The following is a 27,239-nucleotide window of genomic DNA, read 5'->3' as shown; positions in this document are numbered from 1 at the left end:
TTACAGGATATTTTAAGTGTTGCACTATTAACTTATTCAGTGTTAAAGAATTAGGAGTTGTTAGCAAGAAGGAGGGTAAAAGACTGGTATAATAATCTCACTAAAACCACATGAAGTGTTTTTCATCTTCAGAGCACTTTACAAACCATTAAATGATAATTACTCACACGCTGCCTTTCATTCATAACTATACAGTCTACACAAGAACCATATCACTCACCACTAGAATGCATCTGGGGGGATGTAACTGTTTAGCAATGATCAGTAATACTACACGATGGTGCAGGGCACAAAGTGAATACTGGATCCAAATGCAAAAGGAGTTCCTAAGCCTACTGAATACTGAGGTCGGATTATTTGGCCATGGGGCTGACTGCGCCCCAGCTATACCAAAATCCACTGTGTGCGCAAAATGTGGAAGGACTCCCTTTAGCCCCACGATTCAGTGGCGTTGAAGACACTGTTTTCTGCACACCTTGTATCTAGGAAAATGCAATGGTGTTTCTGAAAGTGATGTGATCTGAACCCTTAGTAATTCTCCAAAGGGAGCAGGTGTTATCGAATCTGTCTGAGCACTGAACAGATCAGATACCAGCTGATTCATGTCTAAATATGAGCCTTTAGAGTATTTTGGATCACAGCCCAAGCCCGGTGTTGCTCCCCTGATTCTTTGGTCTGGGAACACCCCCAATGGGGAGTGAGGGCTGTGCAGCTGGCACAGACATACTCACTTGTGCACCAAAAGTGCACCTGCTACGATATGTTATACCATGCAGCTCTCCTTTTTGCATCCATGTTGCTAGGCCACTGAATTAAAGACGCATCTGAGCACTAAATCTCCTTGTTAGCAATAATGTACTAGCTTAGCAAAAAGCCAGTGACTGGATCGTAAATTACAATGAGTAACTGCCTCAAGACTCACATTTGGGGTGGCTGAGTAAACACTCCATATTAGACCACAAACACTCTGCAACTTCATCAAAGCAGCGTACATCTGTGAAGTTTATTGGAAAGCACAGCAAAGGGATAGCATGGTCCCAGCTCCCCACAGATCAGCTCTGGGCTTGATTCTGCTGGAGTCTCTCAGAAGTTGTGCGATTCAGCAGGGAGCAGACTTTTCTGGTTGCCATTAGAGGGCATTGTAATGTCCTAGAAAAGTCACAGGTGGAGTGTTTTGTGCCTGCTCAAAGCTACTCCTTAAAACAGGTCCCTAGAATGGCTTGGTAACTCAGTACACACAAGGTCTGCATTGACTGAAAATAAAACATTCAATTCTTTACCCTCACTTCATGTGCTGAGCCTCTGGCTACACAGGGCTTTACTAAAACTGAAGCAGAGACAGTCCCCAAAGAATCCATCCCATGATGCCCAGTGCATAATGGGACAGGGCACAGCAGGAGAGTTCAGTCATATCTGTGGGGACCTCCAGCCCAGCTGAATGTGCTCTCTAAAGCTTTGTTCTTTATCTTATTACAGAGAGCAAGAGAGCATTTCCCTATATCAAAGGCTCTCAGGGATCTGTGACAGGACGGCACCATAACTTGCTCTTGCACCAGATGCTGACACAGCTTCCATGGCTTTTGGGCCCTGACTCCCCAGGGGCTTATACCTTGTGCTGCCTTTAGCCCTGTGCAGTTGCTGTGAAAATGCTACCAAATGAGAATTCCCTGCTCTCTCACCACTGGATGCATCCATTTTGCACAGAAGTAACTTGTGACGCACGATGCCAGGCTGAGGAGAATCAGGCCCTATTGTAAATAAAGACACCCCTCTGTGCTTCAGGCGTAGAAATGACAACTGCAAATCTGCTTGCCTTAGGCAACTGGTGGTGACACAAAGGACCTGCCTCAGAGGCTCTGCATTGTATTAGAGACTTTGCGTTATACTGGGAATGAGGAGCCCAGAGTGCACAGCACAAAAGTCCCAAGGTACTAAACTGACATCTGCCCCACCAAACTAGGAGCCACAGGCCTTTCACCATTGTTAATTGGTGTGATTCTATGGGAGCGGCGAGGATGGTACCTTGGAAGGCCCCTGCCAATACCTGGGAGCGCTGAAAACACATTCAGATCACACACAGTGTATCTGTGCAATGTGTCTGTCCCTGCCAACTCTCAGATCAGGACCAAGGCAAATTAAAGCAGCAATGAAAACTGAGTTAAGTCCAGGTTTCTATGCTGAATGATCCCACTAGCCAGGCATCAGAGCACTCAACACAACTCCATCCCCTTTAACCAAATCTAAGGTGACATTCAGCACCCTCTCCTCCCACTAACCCGATCTTGGGGATGCATGCAATTCCCCTTTTCCCTGGCCATCGAACCTTGATGTGGGCATTCAGCACATAAACATGTTTGTTTAAATCTTTTTGCCCTCTGTAAAATCCTCAGGCTGCTTCCTGCTTCACTAAAGTTCTCCCAAAAAGCAACGTCACAGATGCCAGTGGTCTCTTCGTAGCCCACAGTATTTTCACTGTTGCAGAATGAGGCACTTCTGGGATGCCTCTGGTGAACCAGGAGGTATCAAGAGTATTTCACGGAGGAAGAAAGTATTTTCTAACAGATTAATTATAAGGTATTTCCATGCTCAGTATCTCTGCTGCCTAGCTAAAGGAACGTTCCTCACAGAAATCACTGTTTAACTCATTCTGTGCGTTTCACCTTAAGCAGGCATAAATCTGAAGGGACAGCTCGACAATTTAGCCTTCATCTGCACTGAGTCATCACTCCAAACTTCCACAACTAGTCATCATGCTCGTTAGTTATAGTGTCTTTCTTGGATATTCTCTAGCTGGCTGTGCATGGTGTGCTGCAGAATGCAGTCATTCCGGTAGCAAAATAAATTGATCTGACAGTTTATGTCTCCCGTTAAGGTTCTGCTCTGAGGTCTGAAATAGGATGGTGGAACAAGGTCAGTGAGGACTAGCAAATGGTTTAACTGCAGATATGTCCCCAGGTTGCATCAATTTACTGCAGTACTTTGGCGATACAGAACATTGCCAAGCCCTGCATTGCGTTATCTTGATATGACATAAAATACCACTCCATGCTGCTCGTGGGGATCTCGAGCCCTGGTGCTGGTATCGTCCCCACACAGCTCCTGAGTAACTCTTCACATTCACTGTCAAGTTGAAAACCCTCACCCTGGTTCTGGTTTCATTGACAAAAAAAGTAATTCCAAAATGACACTCCCTGACCCCAGATTGGCAGCCTCTCGGGGTTCTTTCCTCAGGCCTGGCAGCTGTTACACTTCCTTCTACTCTGGTGGGAACCAGAGCATAAACCCCTCTTCCAGAGGGCTACCACCATCTCCCATACATTCCGGGTGGAGTCTAAGGAGCTACACCTGACCCCATGTGCCAGCAGTATTTAGTCTGCAGCTTTAGCCAAGGCTGCAGAGCTGCTCACAGGGTGGCTACAAGCTCTCCGAATGTTCTGCATTTTCATAACACAAACTGTCCAGATGACCTAGTGATAGGGGAGCCCAGGGGTCAGGCCCCAAGCTCTCTAGGCTGACTGTATACTCTGCACTGGAAATTGCTGACTGATTATACAAAGAGAAAGGTAATAGCTTCCATGTTTGTATTTAGAGTCCAAAATATATATGGGGCTTGAAACTAACCCTCCCTTCACTCACACACACCCAAGCTGGAGTACAGCTGTGTACATCTAGCATGAAAGGCCAATCTGATCATGTGCAACTGCTCTGTGGCAACCACCACAATATGTGCATGTCAATGGGATGAAAAAAAGTCAGCATGGGGTATCCATGCCCCTGAGTTTGCTCACTCTTCAATCTACCCTGGGTTTTTCTAAGGTGCCCATCACCGTAGTGACTATGCTGTGTACCACAATTAAGCACAGCTCTGAGCATGCCCTATGTGGCAATTGTCTCACAGCTCCCCTTGTTCCCTGTGTGCACATGCCTGGGAGAAGTTTTGGTTTTTCGCTTTCCTTCTTGCTTTCTGCTTCCTTCCCGGCTATCTCCCTGATTGTTGGCTGGGCCAGGGAAGCTGCTGTTTCTGGAAGAAGGCTTTATATTGCACCTAGATATGAACATGGTCAGGGTTAGACACATCTCATCTTCTTCAGTAAGGTATCCCCCACAGCTGGCGTCCTGCCACTGTGCCCGAGTGTAGAGCATAGCTCTTTGGCCTTGTCTATTATGGGAAAATACATTGTCAGAACACGTGTTAATTAACACGTTTTAACCAAACTGACATTAAATGAGTTTGCCCTTGGTGTGAACAAGGACTGTCAGGTTTAAAACCTGTTAGGTAAGCGTGTGCTACACACTTTTAAACATGACCATCCCGGTCCATACGAAGGATAAAATTGTGTTTCATATCGTGCTATTTAAAAAATGTTAGTTAACATGTTCCAACTCCGTTAATTTCTCAGGATAGACAAGGCTTTAGAGGGTTGTGTCCGCCCAGACTCCTCTTACAAAGCTCACTCTGCTATAGATGTGTACTGTGTATCTGCGGGATGCATGTTCCCAGCTTCAGAGCCAAACGCACATGTAACAAGGCTGTGTTATTCTAAAAGTAATCACCGTTTTTATCTAACCTGGATCTTTATAAGACCCCTGTCACCATAGTATCTAAGGACCACTTGTTTCTCTTTGTTTAATTAATACGAGCAAAGGATTTGCAGTATATGTATTATGATCACGCTTTTAAAAACTCACAAAACAGGCTGTAGTGATTTGTCTGTCTTAATATAGGAAAATCCCATTGTTCCAACTTATATTTCAGAGACAAGGTATTTCCTTCCTTCCCACTATTTCCTATACCCAGTAAAGCACCTTGCAAAAGATACCCTTTTTTTTTTAAAGTGGAGTTTCCAGAAACAGCTGTGGCACTAATGATGTGTTAACCAGAACCAGTTTGCTGTGATTTCTGTGTCAGGTATGGTTTCTGAACTGCAGACTTTCAGTGCAGTTTAGATTCCACAGTCCTGACCTCCAGTAAGATTCAGATAGAAGATTGGGAACAAGTTCTGACCACAGTTAGCAAACAGAGAAGCCTGAAGCTTGTTCAGAGCTCCAAGTCAGTTAGGGCTGACTCTATAGCTAAGAATGGCACCTCCACTGGAGATCTAAGATTCAATCAGAGAAGTTAGGGATGGAAAAAAACCTATGAGATTATCCAGTCCAGCTTTCTAACAGTGCAGGATTGTTCTCATCAGTATTTTCATTCCTAGAGTTCTGACCAGTCTAGTTCTAAGAACCCGAAAAAATGGAGCTTCCATCCCTTCCCTTGGGGAGACTGTTCCACAGCCTGATACATTTCACTGTCGGGATGTTTTTCCCCTGATATTCAGCCTAATTTTTCCCTTTCCTAATTTCATCCCATTACGCCTATATTATGTATCATTCTACATAATTCCTCCTCATCTTCAGCGATTACACGCCTCAGACTTCTGTTGTGTACTTGGCTTAACCAAACCAGACGCATTCAGCTCTTTGAATCTTTCCCCAATCCCTCCAGCCCCCTGAATTTTTTATTGTTGTTTTTTCTTTTAACGCCCTCCAATTTCTCAGTATCTTTCTGGTAATGTACAACAATATTCCCAGTGCAGTCAGCCCAGAGCCATATCAAGAGGGACTCTCACCTCCCTGCTTCACAACATGATACACAAGAGAATATGTTTAAAGAATATAGTTTAATAAAACGGCAACAACAGAAGTCACTAGTAAAATCAGCCTCACGCTGTTTGTGGGGGTGGGACCCATTAGTCTGCTCTGCCAAAGATTATGAAACATCCTCATTAAATCTAACATCATGCATTATAAATGGAGAGAGAGAGAGAGATCAGTAAGACATACCGAAAATGTCGAGAGAAATTCCGGTCCTTTCCCATTGGTAAGCGTGTGATAGGAACAAAAGGAAGATTCTTCAGATCCTCAGGCAGATGACAGTAAGGCTAGGATCACACTCAGGACACGGTCAGATCCAAACTAATGCAAACCACACACCAGCCGGTGCACCTGCTGTCATTTTACACCTCCCTCAGTGCTGAGGGACATGGATCCAGATGGACCATTTGCCCATGAACTGTACCTGGGATAAGCCTCTCCTGTCTCCCCTTTCCTCTGGTCTAGCTTCTTGCACTCTCTGTCCCAGAGTTGGGGGTTTACCACATAATAAGGTCTTCCTTGTTCTTCAATTCTGCTTTTAAGGTCTGCTTTGCTTTTTATTTTGCCCAGTGGCTCGAGGGATGTTTTTGACTGTCCCCTGCCTCCCCATACCCCAGCAAGGAAGCCTCCTGCCTTCTCTAAAACTGCAGACACGGTCTCTGTAGTTCCAGCTGGAAACAATCTTGTAGCATTACTGCAAAGAAAGGAGGACACCAATCTTTCCTGAACTCCGGAGGGATGCCTCTGATAGTGCTAATTAGTTGACTTCTAAAGTGCTTCTGTTTAAATTACATGCCATTATAATGGGTGAAAAGCCTTAAAGGAAAACAGCAACCAGTGACTCTGGATTGCTTAGCTGTTTTCAGACCTATCCTTCCGTGAGCTTTTCCTCCTGTGGCTCAGTTCAGAGCCTCTTGCCTGGAAGGCTATGGGTTCAAATCTGTTCCAGCAGACGGCTTTATTCCCAATCCTGATTCTTCAGGGGCTGGTGCTGCATTGATAAAGAATCTATCACCAATTTATACCCCTTCCAGCTTATATTCTTCTCTCCCTCTCAGCCACGACAACATTTCCTCCCCTTACGCTCCTGATTCAAAATAGCGCTGAAGGATCACACCAGCTCTATTTCAGAATGAGAAATGGTGCCAAAGAAGCCACTGCCATTCTTGTGGTGTTTCAAGCACACAGCAGGAGCCTATCTGTGTTTCTGTCCATTCACACTCATGCCGCAATGCAATTTCATCACTGTTACATTTTGAAAACAGCCCACTTGAGACCAATGTGATCCCGAGCCGAGTGCAATGCTCAGTCTCATTCCTTACAAGAATGAGGGCTTCAGCATTATCCCCTTCCCTCCTCTTCCCAGTCTTTCTACCTGCTTGCTCTCTTTGGCTACATCCCAGGAGCTGCCATCACCTCATCCCCTGGCAGGACGGAGGTGTTCTACATCTTGCAGGATCGAGCCCTTTATCTCCTCTCATTCTCAGCTTCCTGCCCTCTCTCCACCATGCTGTCCCCAAAACTGGAACCGTCTTCACGCCTTCCTCTGCCAGGCATCCTCTCTCTCCTCAAACCCAATTACTCCAAGAATCTTCCCACTGTTCTTCTCATGATTAATAGTCCCCACACCCTTCCATATCTGACTGCTGGCCACTGTCCTACGTTTGTCTCATCTAATTTAGGGGAAATCCTGTTTGCCTTGCTCATGGCAGTATTCTCATTTGTGTCAAACACAGGGCCAACTCGGCTTCTACTGAGTCAATGGGTTGATTCTCCTTGACCTTTCACCTCGTGCTGTCATTTACACGTGCAAAAACAATGCACAGTGCATTTTTACAGTCATTTTGCACAAGGGTAGATGACAACCCAGGGTGCTAGGCAGTGGAGGCCCCTTGAGATGATTTAGCTCAGAAAAGGGAGGTGATTTAGCTATTAGACTTCACACTTTTCAGTGCCTTAATCCAGGGTTGTAAAGAGCCATGTAAATTTATGCTGCAGTGTACATTATTTATTCAGTAAAGATAACATACTTTTAGAAAGTCCAACTGCAGCCCCAAGATATAAAAGCTGCATTATGTAAAGCAGCCCTCCACGTCATTCCTGCAATGTTGGGAAGTCCAATCTTTAGAGCTATATACAAAAAATCCCTTGATTTTAATAATGTTGTCTTTCTACACAGCAAAGTAGCTCTTTTTTTTAATAAAGAGGGTGCCGAGCTGCCAGTCTAAGCAATTATTTTCAGGTAGCTATCAAGGGAATAAAAAATGAAAAATGTTTGATTTATCGCCACAACAACTTGACCCGGAGCTTGTCAGTTGTGCCGAGAAACACGTCTCAGGATGGATTAAAGCACTGAACTATATTTCGATTACATCTGAGTTGTACTATATAAATTCCTCCAATAGGGCTACCAGCCTGGAAAAAACACTTCAGCCTTAAACATACACTGCCAGGTTAAAAAAAAAAAGAAATCTCTTATTCTTATCATGCAAACATCCTTGCCTGTGTTACAAATACAGCAAGAGCCTAAGTTATTAAACTGAATTAATTTTCTAAAATATAATTTACTTTTCACAATTTATGCCAGTTTTTTAATTTGTCAGTCAGTTATATTCACTTTTGGAATCTAGCCAATCTCACTTTCAGGTTCTTATGCACTAGCCCGGTGCTGCAATGTGTAAGCTGCAAATGTTGCAGGGCACAATTCATGGTTTAAAAACAAAAACCTGTTTCCACTGGGATTAAAAAAGAAATTCTTTCTAACATTTGTATTAGTCTGTAAAGCTTATTTACTAAACTTAAATATGGGGCCACATTTTACCTCCAGGACTCACTTAAAGTTGTCCATTCTCAGGTCACAAATAGCCCAATTAATGCTCTGCAAAGCCATATATTAGGGATTTCCCACTTGACTTTTCAGAGAACTGTGTCTCTTCCAGACATAAGCATTCTGCCGCCAAGCACTGGAAGTAGCTAAATATATTTTCTGTGACACTGCACAACATTGTCAAAATTTGACTTGGTATTATGATGTGGTGGTGTTTGCCATTTCTCCAAAATGCAGATTCTGCGTATGATATCACACCATCCCCCTAAAAGCAGAGGCGGTATCACAAGGTACCCTAGAGGTTTAAAGAGGTTAATGGGAACTGTTATTTGCAACTGAACACTGTTAAAGAGAATTAAAACAAAGTTCCACCGCTACCACCCTTCCACCGCAGCACTTCAGTGGATACTCTCATGATACATACCCCAGACCTTAAAATAGTTGGGGCAGGGGATGTTCTCTGCAAGTATGCTCAGGGATATAGTGGAAACATGTAAAGATCCTGCATATCCCAGAGAATAGAAGAGATGGAAAATCAGCAATACATGTGCATGTGTTTACAGGGCCTGTCTTGGAATCAGGCCATCAACAAAAACAACCCAGGAACATCAGAGCTTCTACAAAACAAGCTGTATGCAAGAAGGATTTGCAAATGGAAATTATTACTTCAGCTTCTGCAGCAAGCGCAGAACTGTAATTTTCACACAATGCATTTTTATGTGCACAAGACTATTATCCCCTGTAATATAAGGCTCAATTATTCGTTTAGCCACAGATGTTTTGCAGATGTGGCCATAATTATCATTAAAGAGAAATGAAGGCACTTTTCCACCTAAGAACAGATGCTGAGTTGGGCATTATGTGATAGCTGTTTGTAAACCAAGAAGAGCGAAGCAAATCAGAACAGAGAACAATGGGTCAAATCCTGAAGTTCTCAACCAAGCCTTCCCCGTCTTTACTCATGCAAAACTTCGTCCAAAGTCATCAACTGGAGCTTTGACAGCATAAAGACTGAGTACAAACTGGATAAGGATTTCAGGAGAACCATAATATCCTTAGATTTTTAAGGTCTGAAGAGACTGTTAAAATCATCTAGTCCAGGGGTCGGCAACCTTTCAGAAGTGGTGTGTCGAGTCTTCATATATTCACTCTCATTTAAGATTTCACGTGCCAGTCATACATTTTAATGATTTTAGAAGGTCTCTTTCTATAAGTCTATAATATATAACTAAACTATTGTTGTATGTAAAGTAAATAAGGTTTTTAAAATGTTTAAGACGCTTCATTTAAAATTAAATTAAAATGCAGAGCCCTCCAGACCGGTGGCCAGGACCCGGGCAGTGTGAGTACCAGTGAAAATCAGCTCAAGTGCCGCCTTCGGCACGCGTGCCATAGGTTGCCTGCCCCTGATCTAGTCTAATCTCCTGCATAACAGCCCATAGAATTTCACCCTGTAATTCCTGTATAAAGTCCATAACCTCTGGTTGAGCTAACGCGGTTTTTTGAGAAAGAGGCATCTAGTCTTGAGTTAAAGACTCCAAGCAATGGAGAACCCATCACATCCATTAGTAAATTGTTCCAATGGCTAATTACCATCACTTAAAAAACTGCACCTTAGTCCAGTCTCAATTTGTCTAGTTTCAACTTCCAACCACTGGAGCTCCTTATGCCTTTGACTGCTACGTTAAAGGGCCCTCTGCTATCAGAAATCTTCTCCCCAGGTAGATACTTACAGATTGGGATCAAGTCACCTGTTAAACTTCTCTTTGACAAGATGAGATTGATCTTCTTAAGTCTCTCACTGTAAGGCATGTCTTCATGACCTTGAATCATTCTTATAGCTCTTTTCTGAATCCTTTCCAGTTTTTCACATCCTTTTTGAAATGTGGACACTAGAACTGTCAGAGTCTCACTAATCCTATAGACAGAGGCAACACCGCCTCCTTACTCCTACTCAATATTCTCCGGTTTATATAGTCAAGGATTGCATTACCCCTCTTAGCCACAGCACCATACTGGGAGCACACGTTCAGCTGGTTATCCAACATAACCCGAAGTCCTCTCTATAACACCTTTTATCTTGAGAGATCCCCAAAGCAGTCACCTCTGTCTGCCTTTTTCTATCAGAACTCCACATGCTTTTTTTTTAGGAAGAGGGAACATGGTGAAATATTTTAGCAGTTAAAATGAAAGGAAGAAATTAGGGAAGGAGAAGTCTCTAGGTATCTCTAGTTAGCAGCATAATATACACAGTATTGCAAAGTGCTATGTCACAGTGTAGTTTTCTAATACAACAGCAGCCTGATTTCTCCACTGCCTTGCACCTTACCTAGTCATTCCCACCAGTGCAAAGCAAATGCACAATGCTGCCGTACCAACATGGCTGAGTTTTACACTCACGTTGCACAGGTGGAGATGAAATCGCAGACCCTGATACTCTGGTACTCTCCAGCTGCTTTGCACTGCTCCGGTGTAAGAGAGCAGAGACACAGGTTCCAGATTTCTTGTTAAATGCTAGGAAAGAGTCAAATGAAGTCTGTAATGGCATAGGGTACTAAACCAAGATAAGCGGAATCATTTGTATAGCCACTAAAGCTGCCGTAGATGTTTTTATTGATCCAGATAATTAGCTCAATGCTTTGAAGGAGGCATGATAATGGGTATTGTTTAAACAAAAGAAGAAGTCCAATATTTTCATATTTTTCAGGAAAAGGGACTCCTTCCCCCTATTCTTCCTCTTAGCCCTCCACTCACTTTGTATAGGTGTACACGGCTACACAAGGGACAGTGCAGAGGAGAATCATACTTGTTGGGTGGTAGTGGCCCTCCCACCAACTGCTGAGGGCTGGATGTGATTTGTTTCAGAGTCCATAGATTTTGCTTTGAGCATCAAAACCAGGGGGACTAGGTGATACCTCCTTCCCTCTCTCCCAGGTGCTAACTGTTCTATTTCTGCAGCATTCCTGACCCCAGCTGACCCAGGACCACAGCTCTAGCCCTGAGTTTAGATCCCCTGCATGGCAGAATGTTTTTCTAACAGCAAGAAGATACCATATTAATCGCCTCTGCACTCACACACCCCATCCTCTGTTCAGATAACTATTGATTGCCACTGTGGCACCATCTCCCAGAACAAAAGGCCAGTAAGAGCTTCCCTGGAGCCACTGTAACACTTTGTGTTCATTAATGGGTGACCTTCCCTAATAATAGATGGGAGTGTGGTCCCTGGGGCGCTCTCACTTGTCACTACATGAGCTCCAGAATCTGGGAGGAATCAGCAGAGAAGTACATAGGCTTGTAACATCCCTTTCAGCTACTGAAACCGACGTCATCTTCTGCTCAGGTAATTTAATACATTCTGATCAAGTGGCTTTGTCCTACTGTGAAGGGTAATTCTGACAATCCTGCTTCAGAGACATACCCAAGACACAGGGACTTCTCATTTAGAGGCAAAACAAACAAACAAACAAACAAACCGGAAAGTTTTTGTTGCATCATCTATTCTAAGCAGCTTAGCAAATGACAATGCCAAGCACCATTCACAGGCTGTGACCTAATCCCTTTGAACCAAGCATCAATTTACCCACATGCTCCAGGTTGACCTCGAGGCCCAGTGACCATGTCCCCCTCCTCTGCCAAGTACCACACACAGGCTGCAGACTAACCCCTAGGGACATCTTGCCCCTCCCTGCACAGAAAAGTGCCACATACACAGGTAGTGGACTAGCCCACAGGGTCTGTGGTGGTGACTTACCTTCCCCCTTCCAGGACAGCTGATAGCCTGCTCAAAAGCAAAACGTATTCCCATACTGCAAAGTAGATGCCCAGATCGCACAGCCAGCTTCAACCTAACTCCTAGAGCCATTTTCTCAGAGTTATTTTGCAGTGGTGTAGTTAGAACAATTCCTACCTTTCCCATGAGTGCAGGCTCTGCCAATAGCAGCTGCAGCCTGCCTCTCTCCAGTCAATCAGTCTAGACTTTGGTGGGAGAGGGGAAGGGGGTTATTTCTGCAGACACTCTACCATCTTTTGGTTCCCCTACTTCAGACGTGCCTTTTTCTAGGCCCTGGGCTGTCACACCCTTCATCTGGAACCAAACGAGAACCCCTCAGATCATGATAGAGCAGGCACACTGGGACCAAACACCTCCCTAGGCTGCACCTCAGAATTCTGACAGTAGCCGACGGCACTTTGTAGTACTCTGAATGCTGCATGGAGGCCCTCCCAGTCTATGGAATACATATACTACAGTGAGAAACCACTCCATCCGGGAAAGAGTACCAGCAAGGCTCAAAGGTAGTTTATGAGGCAGACACTAGCAAACTTGGTCTCTGTGAAGGGGATGTTACACTGGAGATGAACTGGTTCAACTTCTCTGTAGATCACAATGTTAGGAGAGCAGGCTGGCTTGTTTCCCTCATAACAGATCAACGTGTTCTAGCCAGCCGACTGGTCCCTGCAGGCAGGTGCTGCTTAGCTGGTGAAACGGAGTGTGTGCAGTCAGCTCCCACACATCATTTTGCCCAGCACCTTCCTCATTACCATCTGCAGCTCCTTCTGTTCGGACTCCTACTGTGTGCCATTTACAGTGCCCCAGTGCACTGAGAGAGCAAAGGATCTGGATCTGGATCCAGACTCCAAGGCCCTGATTCTCCATTGCCCTGCACCTCGTGCATTCAATTGCACCAGTGCCAAATGGGGGTAAAACACACCCAATCTGAATAGTTGGGCCTTGCATCCCCTTTGCATTGGTGTAAAGTACTACACCAGAGACAAGGTTAACATGGAATCAGGCCATGAGTTCTCTCTCAGTCCTCCATCATGCCTCCATTCCCAGAGGGACTTCATAGGAGAATTCAAGTCCACAATCTGAATTCCTTTTACTTAATTTAGACCTGGGTCCTATCTGAATCCAAACTTCCCCACAGTATAAGGGGAGTTAGAGCCAGGGTTCTGACAATCCTCAGCCAGCACGAAACAGCCCTACCAGGGTAGCTGGGGATTCTCCTGCTGTAAAGCCAGGATAGCTGGCTTGATAGGGCAGACGGGGAGCAGGCAGAGGGTTGGCAAAAGTGTGGCCAAACTATGCTGCAGTCCATAACAGCCCCTAAAGGATTGTTTCTGCCAACATAAATTAGAGCAGCCCTCAGACTGCTTTAAATTACACGAGGGGCCAAAGCAGTTCCCAGTGAGCCCCAGGTACTGGTGCAGCTGCGTGGCTGTAGCACGTTAGTGAAGACACTACTAGGTGCTACTCTGCAGACCGCTTAACCCTGCCTATACCTCCTTCCCCCTGAAGGGTAGAGAAGCCTGCACTCCCAGGGACATGCAGGTAGCAGGTATGCCCCCCACATACTAAAACTGAAAAGAGTGGGCCTGATCCTTTACTCACATATACCAATGAAAAACTGGAGTCAGTCTCTGGAAGTTAGTGGAGAATTAGTGATGTAAAACTGCTGGAAGTGAGAGAGACGTGGACTCCTTACTTCTGCTTTTAGGAGTGATATTTCAGTATGGTAGAAAGGGGGCTCCAGGTTTTGTGAAAATATATCATCCCTCCAAGGTACTAAATACATGTCAATGCATTTCTAACTCTAAAGGGTTGATGTGTGTCAGCAACAGCTTCTTCCAAGCACATCCAATCACGTTGCTCTATTCAGGGTCTAGTCTGTTTTTTAAACTCCATGGTCTGGAAATAACAACTAATTCAGCTTCCCATGGCTGTTTCATTTACAGAAAGCTAAAAATATTTTTGAATCGAAAAATTACTTTCTGACATAAAAGATACAAATCATTTTTAACTTTTAAAAAAATATAACCTCCTATCTGTTTTGACCAAACCATTCATGACATCATGAGAAAGAACTATGTCAAACCAAAGAGTAGTATCTTCACAGGAGAGTTTACATTGGGCTATACTGGTCATGACCTATTTGAACTTTCCCCAATGTAAAAGGAGCCTCACTCCCACTCATTTTGATTTTTGCTATCCAGTTGCAGATACCTTTTCTGCTGCCCTAATTCCTTTTTTGGGTCATTTAACATATGTCTGACTAGAAGATTAGTGGGTTTTTTAAGGGAAACAAGCAAGAAGCTGCTTTTCCTCCTTTATCTCTCCTGCTTTGCACAGAATTTCACAGAGGATCTGCATGGATTTTTAGACAAGATGAGAGCATTCTTTGGTTTGAAGTTCTAAATTCTGTACAAAATCAGCAAGACAAAATAAAGCAAATCCAATGGGGATATTTATATCTCTTAGTAGCAGTATTTCCACATAAAAACAGAGAAAACATCCATCATATCTTAGAGGAGCTGATCTTTGGGTGGGGGGAGTGGGGAAAATGGCACAATCTAAAATATATAAATCCCTCTGGCTAAAATTAAATTTCTTATCCAGTGAGTGTCACAGATGGCTGTAGTAGTTTAATACTGTGACATTCCAAGCAATTTTATTGCTGTGAAAAACATGCCGAGAAAAATAGATTGTGTCTGAACCATTATTAAAATGAACTTAGTTGAATCTCTTCAGTAATAGAAGAATCCCTGGTGGGCAGAGGTTTTATCTTTGTCAGCAATCTAAAGTGACTGTGATAAAAAAAAATCACTCATACTCCCATCTCCCTGGAAGGGGAGATGTTCATGGAATATACTGTTTGGTTTTCTCCCAACAAATGTAGGTTGCTTAGAAAGCAGACAAATAATTTACAATAAAGAAAGTACCAGTAACACACCTTACCGCTGAACGCATCCTTACACTAAAATACAGCCTGAGGAAAAGACGTCAAGAAAGTGCATAAAAATGTATCATAAACTGCATAACATGCCTAGAGTTATCATCTAATGAACAAATATGATCTGAGGTCAGTGGAATAGACAGGAAGATTAGAATCTGAACGTACCCTGCACTACACACATTCAGCTAGTCAAGCCCCAAGTCAAAGGGACAATATCAATTTAAGTATGGCATTAACATTTATAGTTTGTAAAAACAAACTTTTATAACACTGAAGAGCAATAGAAAGAGTCAATTAATGTCCAATGTCAATCAAGCAGGTGATAGGGTTAAACATTTCCACAACTTAACAACTCTAATGAAAATAGTTGTTTTTTAACCCAAACACTGCTGTATTGGGCACCTAAAAGTGAAACAGACAATAACGGAAAGTGACTGGGACTTCACGGATGTTCACTGTCCAAGCTGAGAGAAATGCAAAATGTAAACAAAGAGCAGAAATAGTGACAAATACACGGGATTTTTAAGGCACTAAAATACTGTTAGTAACTTAAGAAAGAAGTCTGTTTCTTTACAACACATGATTTTTAAGTTGAGTGTCCCTTTAAAGTATCTGGAAAAAGATACTCAGTCCTTCTGAGACAGCATTAGGAAGGTACTCTTCAGTATAGCGATGTGCTGCAACTTCTCTGCTGATACTGCAACTCCTCCATGTAATAAAAACAGTTGTGAAATGAAAGAAGAGCCCAGAGGTTCACACACTGTCGGGATCCCAGCTGGCCCCAAATTACCAAAATCACAACACAGTCACTTTCTAACTTAAATATGTGACATCCCCCCCCCCACACACACACACACACACACACCTCAGCACACCCATACCCAGGTTCAACCCAGAGGTGTTCCCCAACTAACAAGAGAATTCCATTGTTTGGAGTCATTGTCTGAAAAAAACAAGTCTGACATTTATAAGTGCCTGAGGAATCGAGGAAAAAGTTTCCCTGTCTCCCTCTACTTGGCTGAGTCCCACTGACCCAACAAGTCACCTACGACGGAAGCCCTCGTACAGGGAGGATGTTTAGCTTTAATTAACTTTAGCAGGCTGAGTTTTTGCAGTGTCCGGTGTTATCATTAGATTACGGAATTAAGCTGTTAAAAATCATTCCAGTTCCACCCCCTGCCTCCCCCAGGAAAGGTCTCATTTGTTACTTACCCGAGGCAGCTCATCTTTCCCTCTCGCTGCTGTATTTCATCATATCTGAGCAGAACTAAAATTGTGCACTTTACTATGTACACCAACCATATGGGCAAGGGGACTGAGTGCAGTGAGGAATTGGCACAGCACGTGCATTATCCCTGCTATCCACAACGAAACGGATGAAAATGTCAGCAAATTAAAATCTGCAGGAGCTTAATTCTGGATAAATGGGCTGAAATCCATTTGAAAAAAAAAATCAACCCTAGCATGGAGGGAGGGGGAGTGTTTCTCCAGAAGGGGGATTTGATTGTGTGCTAAATCTATGGGTTCTTGAGGTATGCCAAACAAACACCTTGCAGGAAATATGTTAAATCACTAAGGGGGGAGACAGGGAGGCATATGGAGGAATCATCAAAGGAGGAGACCCAACAGCAGCAGCATCCCAAAATTAAATCCAGCTAGTGCAAAGAAAAGAGCCAATCAGGCTACAGCTAGGGTTAGCAGCTAAACTGGGGATTTATAAGCTGCATTACTCTGCACACAATACATGCCAGCACGGAAAAATCTGCATCACATTCAGAGGTGTGCTTTTACCAGAGAAAGAATGCACTTGTGGTGCTGGGATTTGGGGGAGGAGACAGTGCACATTAAACTGTGGGCTGAGAGATGACAACTAAGTGCACATCCTGCAGGGGGGGCACAGAAGGCCCTATCAGCAGAAAAAATGCTAGAGTTTCACCGTCCAAGGGGCAGACCACAGAGGGGCTTGCTGAGGGACCCAATTATAACACTCCTAATCTCACCATTTCTCTATGAAAAAAATTACTAAGCTTGTGCTGAAATCTACAATTAAAATAATTCACCAGAGAATTAACATGGAGAAGGAATGTATGTATTTTATTGTGAAACCATTGGATTCCAGTGATAAAACCAAGAATACTCTCATGCAACCCGTCTCCATTCTGCTTCTTTATCTTCTATTCCTGGATGCACAGTGAGTCACTGGATACCCCAAGACTTCAGATGCAAAGTACCGCACTGGTTTAGAAATGGGCCAGAAGTCAGTGTCCATCTGTACCTCCTATATCTAGGAACTTATGTGGCCCATATCACTACAATATCTGTGTCTAGGAGTCACTTGGGCAGGCAGAGGACTTACGGAGGACTTTACTGGCTTTTGATGTCATATGGTGCTAATGATTTCCTGTCTCACACACTTTTATAAGCGAGAATTCAGCAGTCACATTGAGTGGCTGAATATACAGCCACCGAAAGAAGTCAAAGGCACGGGCTCCTTTTCTTATGTAGAAATTCAGCATTTGTAAACCCATGGCATGCTGACCAGGAATGACTGAGTCATTACAGAAAATATAAAGGAAATTAAACAGAGATGCTGGGGGAAGGTTTCAATGCTGGTGAAAAGTACCAGAAGACTGATTTCAGAGTAGCAGCCGTGTTAGTCTGTATCCGCAAAAAGAACAGGAGTACTTGTGGCACCTTAGAGACTCCTGTTCTTTTTCCAGAAGACTGTTTCTCGGTTTATCGCCAGCACAGGTACAGAACAGCAACAAGCCTCCCCTAATCCCCTACCTATTGGGGGGAGGGATAACTCAGTGGTTTGAGTATTGGCCTGCTAAACCCAGGGTTGTGAGTTCAATCCTTGAGGGGGCCACTTAGGGATCATGGGCAAAAATCAGTACTTGGTCCTGCTAGTGAAGGTAGGGGGCTGGGCTCGGCTCGGCTCAATGACCTTTCCAGTTCTATGAGATAGGTATATCTCCATATTTATTCTGCTCCACCCTGACCTGACAGACCACCTCCCAAAAGGAATTCAGGCTCCAGGGCCCATTTAGTGCTTGGTCTTTCTTCTGAGATTGCCAGCAAGGAAGCCTATTTGTGGTGACAGACTTTTTATTATGTGGACACCTTTCTACTGGATAGAAACAATCAACTCATTTCAGCCACTAAATGACCATTGGTTGGTAAGAGAGACAAGGTAGGGGAAGTAATATCTTTTATTGAACCAACTTCTGTTGGTGTGCAAGACAAGCTTTCAAGCCACGCCGAGTCTCCTTCAGAACGGTACTCCCAGCCTCACAGCAACGTGCAAGATGGAACAGATTAGTTAGCACATATTGTAAGGGACCATTAGTTGGGAACAAATTTCAGCAACCTGAGCTGAATTCAAATTGACAGCTAACAGGCAAAAGGTTCCATCTCACTTCATCTATTCTGAGTCATCCAGTTCCCTTCCAAAGGGCGTTTGTTGAGTTTGCTCAATTTAGCTCAGCTTCTGAGGGTCACATTCAATTCATCGGCTGCAAACACCACAGAGTGAGTCTCTGAATGAGCTCTGCACAGGTGAGCTGCCGTCATTGTGGAAACCCTTGGCTTCATCTGAACCTCATAAAAAAATTGTTGTCACACTGCTCTCAGTACTGCACCGAACTCCTTACATAGCTTATACTCAGGCAAAACCATCATTCACTTAAGTGGGCGTGTGACAGGGTGCCCATGCCCTGTCCCTTGACTGGCAGGGAAGGGATTAACCTGTCTGCTTAGGAAGGGCCTCAGCTGCGAACAATAATTGCAGAGACAGTTAAGGAGAGGTCACATGACTGAACAGGGTCAGCTGATAATTGGGCAAGCTCTGAGCTCAGCAGGAGAGATCTGTAAGGAGTAGGAGGGTTCTTTTATAATAGACCCAGAGTGCTGGGAGACTCTTTGCAGTGGGCTAGGGAGACAAACAGCCAGAAAGGGAGACCAGGGACTAGGGAAGCCTGGGGGAAAGTCTCTCCTGAGAGACTCAGGGTCTGGAGTGAGAGTAGCAGAACTCTCTATTTAGAGGGAATTGGGGAGCTGAGATGTGAAGGCAGTGATCCAATGGACTTGTGAAGCTCTGATATGAGGTGATTGGGGAATCTGGTGGGCTACAAGGATGTGGGGAACTTTGAGCTGAGCATGAAGAGTTGAAAAGACTTGGTAGTGATGGACTTCTTGTTTATATGGGGACAGGAGTGTGGAATGACTTTACAACTCAGCAGGAGTCTTAATCACTAAGAAGCACTGGAACTGGCTGGGGGGTGGGGGAGACTGAAGTGTTTGGAGCTGGGAGATCAGGTGATGGTGTCACAGGGAGTCTTCCTTTTGTAAGGACTGAGCAAGAGTGGTGTGAATGCCTCAGAATATGGTTCCCTTAGAACCCTGGTGTGTCAGGTGAATGTTGAGGACAGTGTCTTCAAAGGGTCATTGCCCATCAACCTTCAAACACGACAGTATGTTTAATTACAAAAGCCATAGCTGGAGAAAAACTGATGCTTAAAAAAAACCCCTCAGTCTTCCTCCATGTATGTGAGCATGCCAGCGCGAGGGTTTTGTTTTTGAAGAGGTAAAGAACTTTGGGAAGGCTTGCTTTTTCTTAAAAAAGATTAGTTGGGAAATTTCTAGTTAAACTTAAAAAATGGAAACATGTAAACTCTGCCCTTGCATCCCTGCCCACAGAACTGAAAACAAGGAGTTAAATCTGCTCTCAGGACAACATACATCTTCAGCACACCAGTGACTGCAAACACTGAGAAATGATCTGACTGGGTGACCTCATTCTGGGTGATAGACTGTACACTGCTGTATCATTCACACCTAAGTGTGTCTCTAGATCACTACAGCCAATGACTTCTGTCTTCTCTAAAACCAGGCATTTGCATCTTAAGTCACTTGATTTGGGACAATGCCTTTTAATGTATGAAGGATCCCAAAGTGTAAATGTGTTGGCAAACCCGGAGACAATATAGACACTCGGTGCTGGAATTCAAAGCCTGGGTAGATGTTTTTGAAACTCCCCCTAGAAGCCTATCTACATCTTAGATGCCTAAATAGTTCTGAAAATCTGGTCTATAGTGCCCAACCCTGCAAGGTGCTGAAAGCACTCAAGTCCTACTAAAGCCAAAGGGAGCGGAGGGTGCTCAGCACATGGCAATAACAGGCCCAAAGCCACTACACGCCCCACAAGGACATATTGTTTCAGTCCATGTAGCACTGAGTCAGTCGCTCAGGAAACTGGAGCATTCTTCAGGGTTTTTACACCGAGTGCTCTGCACAGACAGCTGTGAGCTCGATTGGATTAGAAGAGTTCCCTAGATTTGCCCAGTGCCAACCATCCTCCTTGGGGACCCAGCTGGCTCTCCAGCCAAGAGGTGATCTTGCCAGCTGCAGATTGCAGGGAAGTGTTAGGTCTAAATGCTCAATCAAATGTTAAACCAAGGCCACACTTACCACAGAGCTCCTTGGCCACAAAAAAATCCCAACCATTTAATTATACTTAGTCTTCTTTGTCTCCAGGTCTGGAGGCTTTGAATTTAAAGGGAAATTATTTGCTTGCTTTGTAAAGCAGCTCCTCCTATTCCCAGATCTCACTTCTGTCTCTGCATTGTCTCCAACCCCTTTACTCCAGGGTCCCAATCCACAGGTGACCAAGAGAGTTGCAGTTCAGAGACATGAGAACTGCTGTTCCTGATGCTCTGGTGGATGGTTTGTTGGTGCATCTGCCTAGCTTCTCTGGGGGTTGGCACCAGCAAGGTGGAAAAACTAAATCTCACCTCCTCCCCCTGGACTCTGATTCTCCGGAAAGAGGCACTGGGCACCCTCTGCTCCATTGGGGTGGAGGGTGCACAGCACCTTACAGGACCAGCACAACACAGAAGGGTGGGCAGAATTCCAGACAGCATCAACACAAAGGGAGATGGAACGAGAGGGAGGAGCAAGTCAAAGTACGCTGGGGGATGAAAGCAAGAGGAATCCTCACACAGGGGTGAGAGCCAAGCAAATGTACGTTACCCACCAGCCCTCAGCACAAATCATTACAGCCCCCTCCCACCCCAGACAGTCACTCCAGGACCTCCATGCCCTCCTCAGCCTTCAGGCTGCATGTGCCCTCATGACATGTCCTCAGGCTGATTTCAGAGGGGGAAGGAGAGAGGCCGGGTATTTGTATTGGTTTTTTTAAACAGCTAGGAAACTCAATTAAAGGGGGAGACAGCTCCTTTCACCATTTCCTTCTGCTTGGCTTGAAATCCTTGGAGACTTCACAAGTCTGCTGTGCTGAGTAGATTTCCATACGCTAGTCTAGCGAGGCTGAGAGGGGATTCCATATGCTAGTCTAAGGAGCCTGCTGCCCCCATACAATAGCTCAGAGTTAAAGAACATATGATTCAGTCAGTAGCATTCAGAAACTCTTCTCCAGTTTGCACTGATTGCCATTCACTTGAATGTGCAGAATACAGTTCAGACTCATGCGAATTACAGGCTGTGTGCACTCGGCCCAGGTATGCTGTAGGTCCACACACATTTCTAATATACTAACAGCAATACCTTTCCTCAGAAAACCTCCAGATGCTTAACAAATATTTCTTTCAAAGCCTCCCAGCCCTCCTGAGATGTAGGTACACCTTTACCTCAATATAACGCTGTTCTCGGCAGCCAAAAATCTTACTGCGTTATAGGTGAAACTGCGTTATATCGAACTTGCTTTGATCCACCGGAGTGCACAGCCCGCCCCCCCAGAGCACTGCTTTACTGCGTTATATCCGAATTCGTGTTCTATCGGGTCGCGTTCTATCGAGGTAGAGGTGTATTATATTATTCCAAATCTACAGAAGAATAAATTGAAACACAAAGAGGTTAAGTGACATGCCCAGGAGCAGAGTCTGAAAAAGAACTCAGAAGTAATGACTCCCCGACACCTGCTCTATCCATTAGACCTCATTCCTCCTCTGCTGCAAAGGAAATGTACCCTGGCCTGTACTAGCTGTCTCTTATGCTCTACAGCAAATTCAGAGTCTCAGCCCTTATCTTCAAGGCACTCAATGGTCTGAGTCAAGAATACCTAAAAGATCATCTAAAGTTCCAGGACAAGGACCCTGGCTGACAGCTCTGCTCCTCTGGCCCAATGGAACCTAGGAATGTAAAATGTTAACCGGTTAACCGGTAAGCATTAGTCTTACTGGTTAACCCACCTTAACTGTTAACCCCTGGGCTGGCCGGCCGACCCCAGCAGCCCCGCACTGGGTGGCTGGCCCGCTGACCCAAGCCGGCCACCCGCCCACCAATCCCAGCAGCCCTGGGCCAGCTGGCCAGCCAGCTGACCGACCCCAGCCCCAGCCACGCTGCCCAGCTGGTCAAACCCGACCCCAGCCTGACACCGGCCAGAGCAGCCCCAGCCCCCCTCCCTTTAATCAGTTAACTGTTTAAACAATATAATTTTAATTGTTTAAAGGGTTAACTTTTAAAACAATATTTTACATCCCTAATGGAACCATCAACTGCAAGGGTAAAGCTCACTTTTGCCGTAGACTGAACTTTTCAGAGACTGGACCAAGACTTTGAAATGAACTCCCCCAGGAACTAAAAACTAACTCAAACTTCACTACCTTCAATTCCAAGTGCCAGGTGCACTTGTTCCAACTGCCTTTGCTAATAGAGACATAATACAGCACACAGCCAAAACCAAAAAAGCCATACGCATTTTTCCCCTTAAGAAGAGGAAAGAGAAAGGAAGGGAGCACATGTGACAGATGCTAGTCATGTCACTTAATGCATTTATTGGTGGTGTGCAGATAACATGGTGATGGGCCTGGTACAACATTTATCTGCACAAAAAAGAACCGAATACATCAAAAGCTCAGACCCGCCCAAGTTACAAAAATTAGATCTGGATCCAGATTTCAAACCTCCATCTCCAAAATCTGGGGGTGGCTGGATCCACGGACTTGACTTAAACCCATCCCTAATGAAAAGGTAGAAGGATACCTGATGGAATAGATCCATCTCAAGCCATGTAGGAATAACCAAAAGCTATATACAATATCCAGTAAGTCTGCAGCAAATCAGGGCATCTCATCATCTTTCATTCTGGATAGTTCACGGAAAAGCTCTGCTCCATCAGCAGCAACAGTCAAAAAAGCAAACAAAATGTTAGGCTAGAGATGGCGACTAATGCTGAAAATCTTCTAATACCTTTATCTGACTGAATGGTCCCTAACTGGGATACTGTATTTAGTTCATGTCACCCTGCCTCAAAAAAGAAAACACAGAACTAGAGGGGGCTCAAAGATGCTCGATGAGAAGTTGGAGAATGGTCTGAGATGGTGTAAAGTTTTAAGAGAGGAGACAAATAACCAATAACAATTTTAGTTACAAAATGGGGACGCATTGGTTAGAAGTAACGGAAGAGGAGAAGGACCTAGGGGTCCTTGTAGACCGCAGGATGACTATGAGTCGACAGTGTGACGTGGCGGTGAAAAAAGCCAATGCTGTCTTGGGATGCATTAGGCGAGGTATATCTAGTAGGGATAAGGAGGTCCTGCTTCCGTTGTACAAGGCGCTGGTGAGACCTCATTTGGAGTACTGTGTGCAGTTCTGGTCTCCCATGTTTAAAAAAGATGAACTCAAACTGGAACGGGTGCAGAGAAGGGCCACTAGGATGATCAGAGGAATGGAAAACCTGTCGTATGAAAGGAGACTAGAGGAGCTTGGGTTGTTTAGTCTGACAAAGCGAAGGCTGAGGGGGGATATGATTGCTATCTTTAAATATATTAGAGGGATTAATACAAGGGAGGGAGATGAATTATTCCAGCTTAGTACTAACGTGGATACGAGAACGAATGGATATAAACTGGCCGTGGGGAAGTTCAGGCTTGAAATTAGACGAAGGTTTCTGACCGTCAGAGGGGTGAAATATTGGAACGGCCTTCCGAGGGAAACGGTGGGGGCGAGGGACTTGTCTGGCTTTAAGATTAAGTTAGATAAGTTTATGGAGGGAATGGTTTAATGGTAAAACATAGTTGTCAAGGAAAACCAAGCAATGGTAGGTAAATAGCATAATGGCTAAAAGGGGTCAGGATGGAGACTCTTGCCTATATGCTCGGGGTCTTACTGATCGCCATATTTGGGGTCGGGAAGGAATTTTCCTCCAGGGCAGATTGGCTGAGCCTCTGGAGGTTTTTCGCCTTCCTCCGCAGCATGGGGCAGGGATCTCTAGCAGGAGGGTCTCTGCCGATTGAGGTCACTAATAACAGGATTGGGGACTTCAGCAGCAGAGTCCAGGGAAGGGGCGGGGACGGTTTTATGGCCTGCAGCGTGCAGGGGGTCAGGCCAGATGATCATAATGGTCCCTTCTGACCTTAAAGTCTATGAGTCTATGAGTAAATAAGAAGGAACACACTTGAGGCATACTAACTAACTGTTCTAGAGAAGATAAAGAGGTTGCTTCTATTTACCCTTTTCTCATAAGGCGACATTTAATGAAACCAAACGGCAACAAATTTAAAACTGAGCAAAGGAAATGCTTTTTACAGAACATGTAATTGACCTGTGGGACTCACTGCCACACGATATCAGTGAAGCCAAGCACATAATAGAATTAGACATTTATATTTATATCCCCCTTTTATTAGGGAAATAAACTCTCATGCTTGAGAGCATCAGCCAACGACAAAGTTTTGGGGGTTAGGAGGGAATGTACCCAGGGAAGGTTAGTCCATAATTGCCCACTAAGGGCTCCTTGGCCCCTTTCTCGGAAGTAGCTCATACTGGTCACTGTCTATCTGGCCTAGATGGATCACAGGTCTGATCTGGAATGGCAACTCCTATGTCACTATCACTACACTTACATACAACTGTACAGCTGGAGAAAGCACAAGAGATCATGCTAAGAGAATTCTGGGGCTCAGTTCTCCCCTGCGTCTGAACTGGGCTAGAGGAAGGGGCATCAAGGAACTTGAACCAGTTCCTTAATTCTGCACTGACCAGGCTAAGAGCGCCCCCTCCCCCGAGTGTAAGGGGGCTGGTGCAGGTGTCTGCCAACAGGGGATTCCTCCCTATCAGGGGAATTGAGAGCAACCGTTCTGGCCCCTTCATACCACCCTAGTGATGCAAAAAAAAATTTAAAATCCAATCCCTGGTGTTAAACATATACAGCAACCTGAAAAACTGAAAAAAGTCCCGCATAGGCAGCTTATATTGTACATAAGGCAAGACATACAGCCTAGCTCGTGCTTCCAACAACACAGCTGGCAAACAGGAACCTGGGTTTCTACAGCAATGTTTTCTCTCAAATTCATTTCATTAGATTAGATGGTAAATCTTTTCCCTGAGCTAAGTAAACTGAGATTAGCTGCCCAGTACACTGAACCCTCCTACTCCAGCCCTAACCTTTCACACCAGGACACAAGGAGGGATTAAGGTTTTTTTTAATCAGTTATCTTCCAAATCACAGGAAACAAAATGTGAAGCTGCCTGGATGGCTTTGCCCTTTTGGGGAATCAGAGGCTGGGGAGTGACAGCTCTGATTATACTTCAGAAATTCATGCATTAGCATCAGGAGAGTAATAGATGATAGCTACTTTGACTTCAGACTCTGACACAACATGCTGTGCATTAGGGAATAATATGAACAGTGAGGAAAACAAGCAACAGGCAACGCTCCATGGGCTTAGAGGTCCAGATGGAATAAGCATCTGAAAGTTCAGGTGCTCATTTGAATCCCCTGTATGGAAAAATCCTATAGAATTTCATAGGGTTGAAGACAATATAGTTCCATAGTAATGGAACAGGGGCTACAGAAATGATGTGAATACCAAAGAGAATTTTTAGAGAATAAGGTCCTTTCTATAAGATTTTTTGTTTTGAAGTTCAGGATGGATTTGAGTTTTGAGTGAAGGTCCAGCTGAGGTTTTATTCTACCCATGCTGGTTCACCTATCTCTGCCCCAGCTGTCTGTACATTCAGTCCCATACAATTTCAGTTGTTTATATTTTGTACCTATGCTTCCATAAAAATCTAATCATAACATTCATAATTTTGATAGTGATTTTTACATAAGAACAGGCATATTGGATCAGACGAATGGTCCATCTAGCCCAGTATCCTGTATTCCAACAGTGACCAATGCCAGGTGCACCAGAAGGAATGAACAGAACAGGTAATCATCAAGTGATCCATTCCCTGTTGCCCATTCCCAGCTTCTGGCAAACAGAGGCTAGGGACACCATCCCTGCCCACCCTGGCTAATAGCCATTGATGGACCTATCCTCCATGAACTTATCTAGTTTTTTTTAACCCTGTTATAGCCTTGGCCTTCACAACATCCTCTGTCAAGGAGTTCCACAGGTTGTCTGTGCGTTGTGTGAAGAAATATTTCCTTTTGTTTGTTTTAAACTTGCTGCCTATTAATTTCATTTGAAGACCCCTAGTTCTTGTGTTATGAGGAGTAAATAACACTTCCTTATTTATTTTCTCCACACCAGTCATGATTTTACAGACCTCAATTATATCCTCCCTTAGCCGTCTCTTTTCCAAGCTGAAAAGTCCCAGTCTTATTAATCTCTCCTCATACGGAAGCCGTTCCATACCCCTAATCATTTTTGCTCCCCCTTTTTGAACCTTTTTCAATTCCATCCCTAGGTCTCAAGCCCCTCACAAGGAGGTAAGAATCATGGTCTCCATTTCCCAAATATGTTAGCTGAGAGATAGAGGTGAAACGAGTCCGACCTGCCCAAAGTCACACAGCATCAGAGCTAAGAATAGGAGCCAGTGCTCATGACTCCCAGCTCCATGTCTAGCTCACTGGAGTCTGTTTACTCCCTTCACTGAGGAGCATTAGACGAACCTAGAAAGAAATGAACATAGCTGGAAGTTTCCCCACCATCTGCCTCCAGAAAGAAGATAATTTTCTGCCTGTAAATTCCTTAAGTGTGCCAGCTCAGCCTTTGTATGTACATCTTCCTGTGTCAGAGAGTGGGCTGAGCGATAACAATATTGAGATCTTCTACAGCGTCTTCCAGCCA

General features: G+C 44.4%; 1 protein-coding gene across 7 annotated transcripts in view; it reads right to left on the bottom strand.

Moving 5' to 3' along the window:
- Window positions 1-27,239, bottom strand: part of GRID2IP (Grid2 interacting protein) — an 84,859-nt gene that overhangs the window by 46,261 nt on the left and 11,359 nt on the right. The window contains exon 1 of one of the 7 annotated variants that reach the window (XM_065560289.1): window positions 16,414-16,588. The exons of 4 other annotated variants lie outside the window; for them this stretch is intronic. In XM_065560289.1, the coding sequence (XP_065416361.1) occupies window positions 16,414-16,427 (14 nt within the window). In that variant the 5' untranslated portion in view covers window positions 16,428-16,588. Of the gene's footprint in view, window positions 1-5,829; window positions 6,012-16,413; window positions 16,589-27,239 lie in introns of those variants that run through there. 2 more of the 7 variants (XM_065560288.1, XM_065560287.1) reach the window with 2 other exon arrangements.

The sequence above is a fragment of the Chrysemys picta genome, chromosome 10, assembly GCF_011386835.1.
Source record: "Chrysemys picta bellii isolate R12L10 chromosome 10, ASM1138683v2, whole genome shotgun sequence".
NCBI lineage: Eukaryota > Metazoa > Chordata > Testudines > Emydidae > Chrysemys > Chrysemys picta.
The sequence above is the reverse complement of the archived record's forward strand: the minus strand, read 5'-3'. Positions and strand labels throughout refer to the sequence as shown.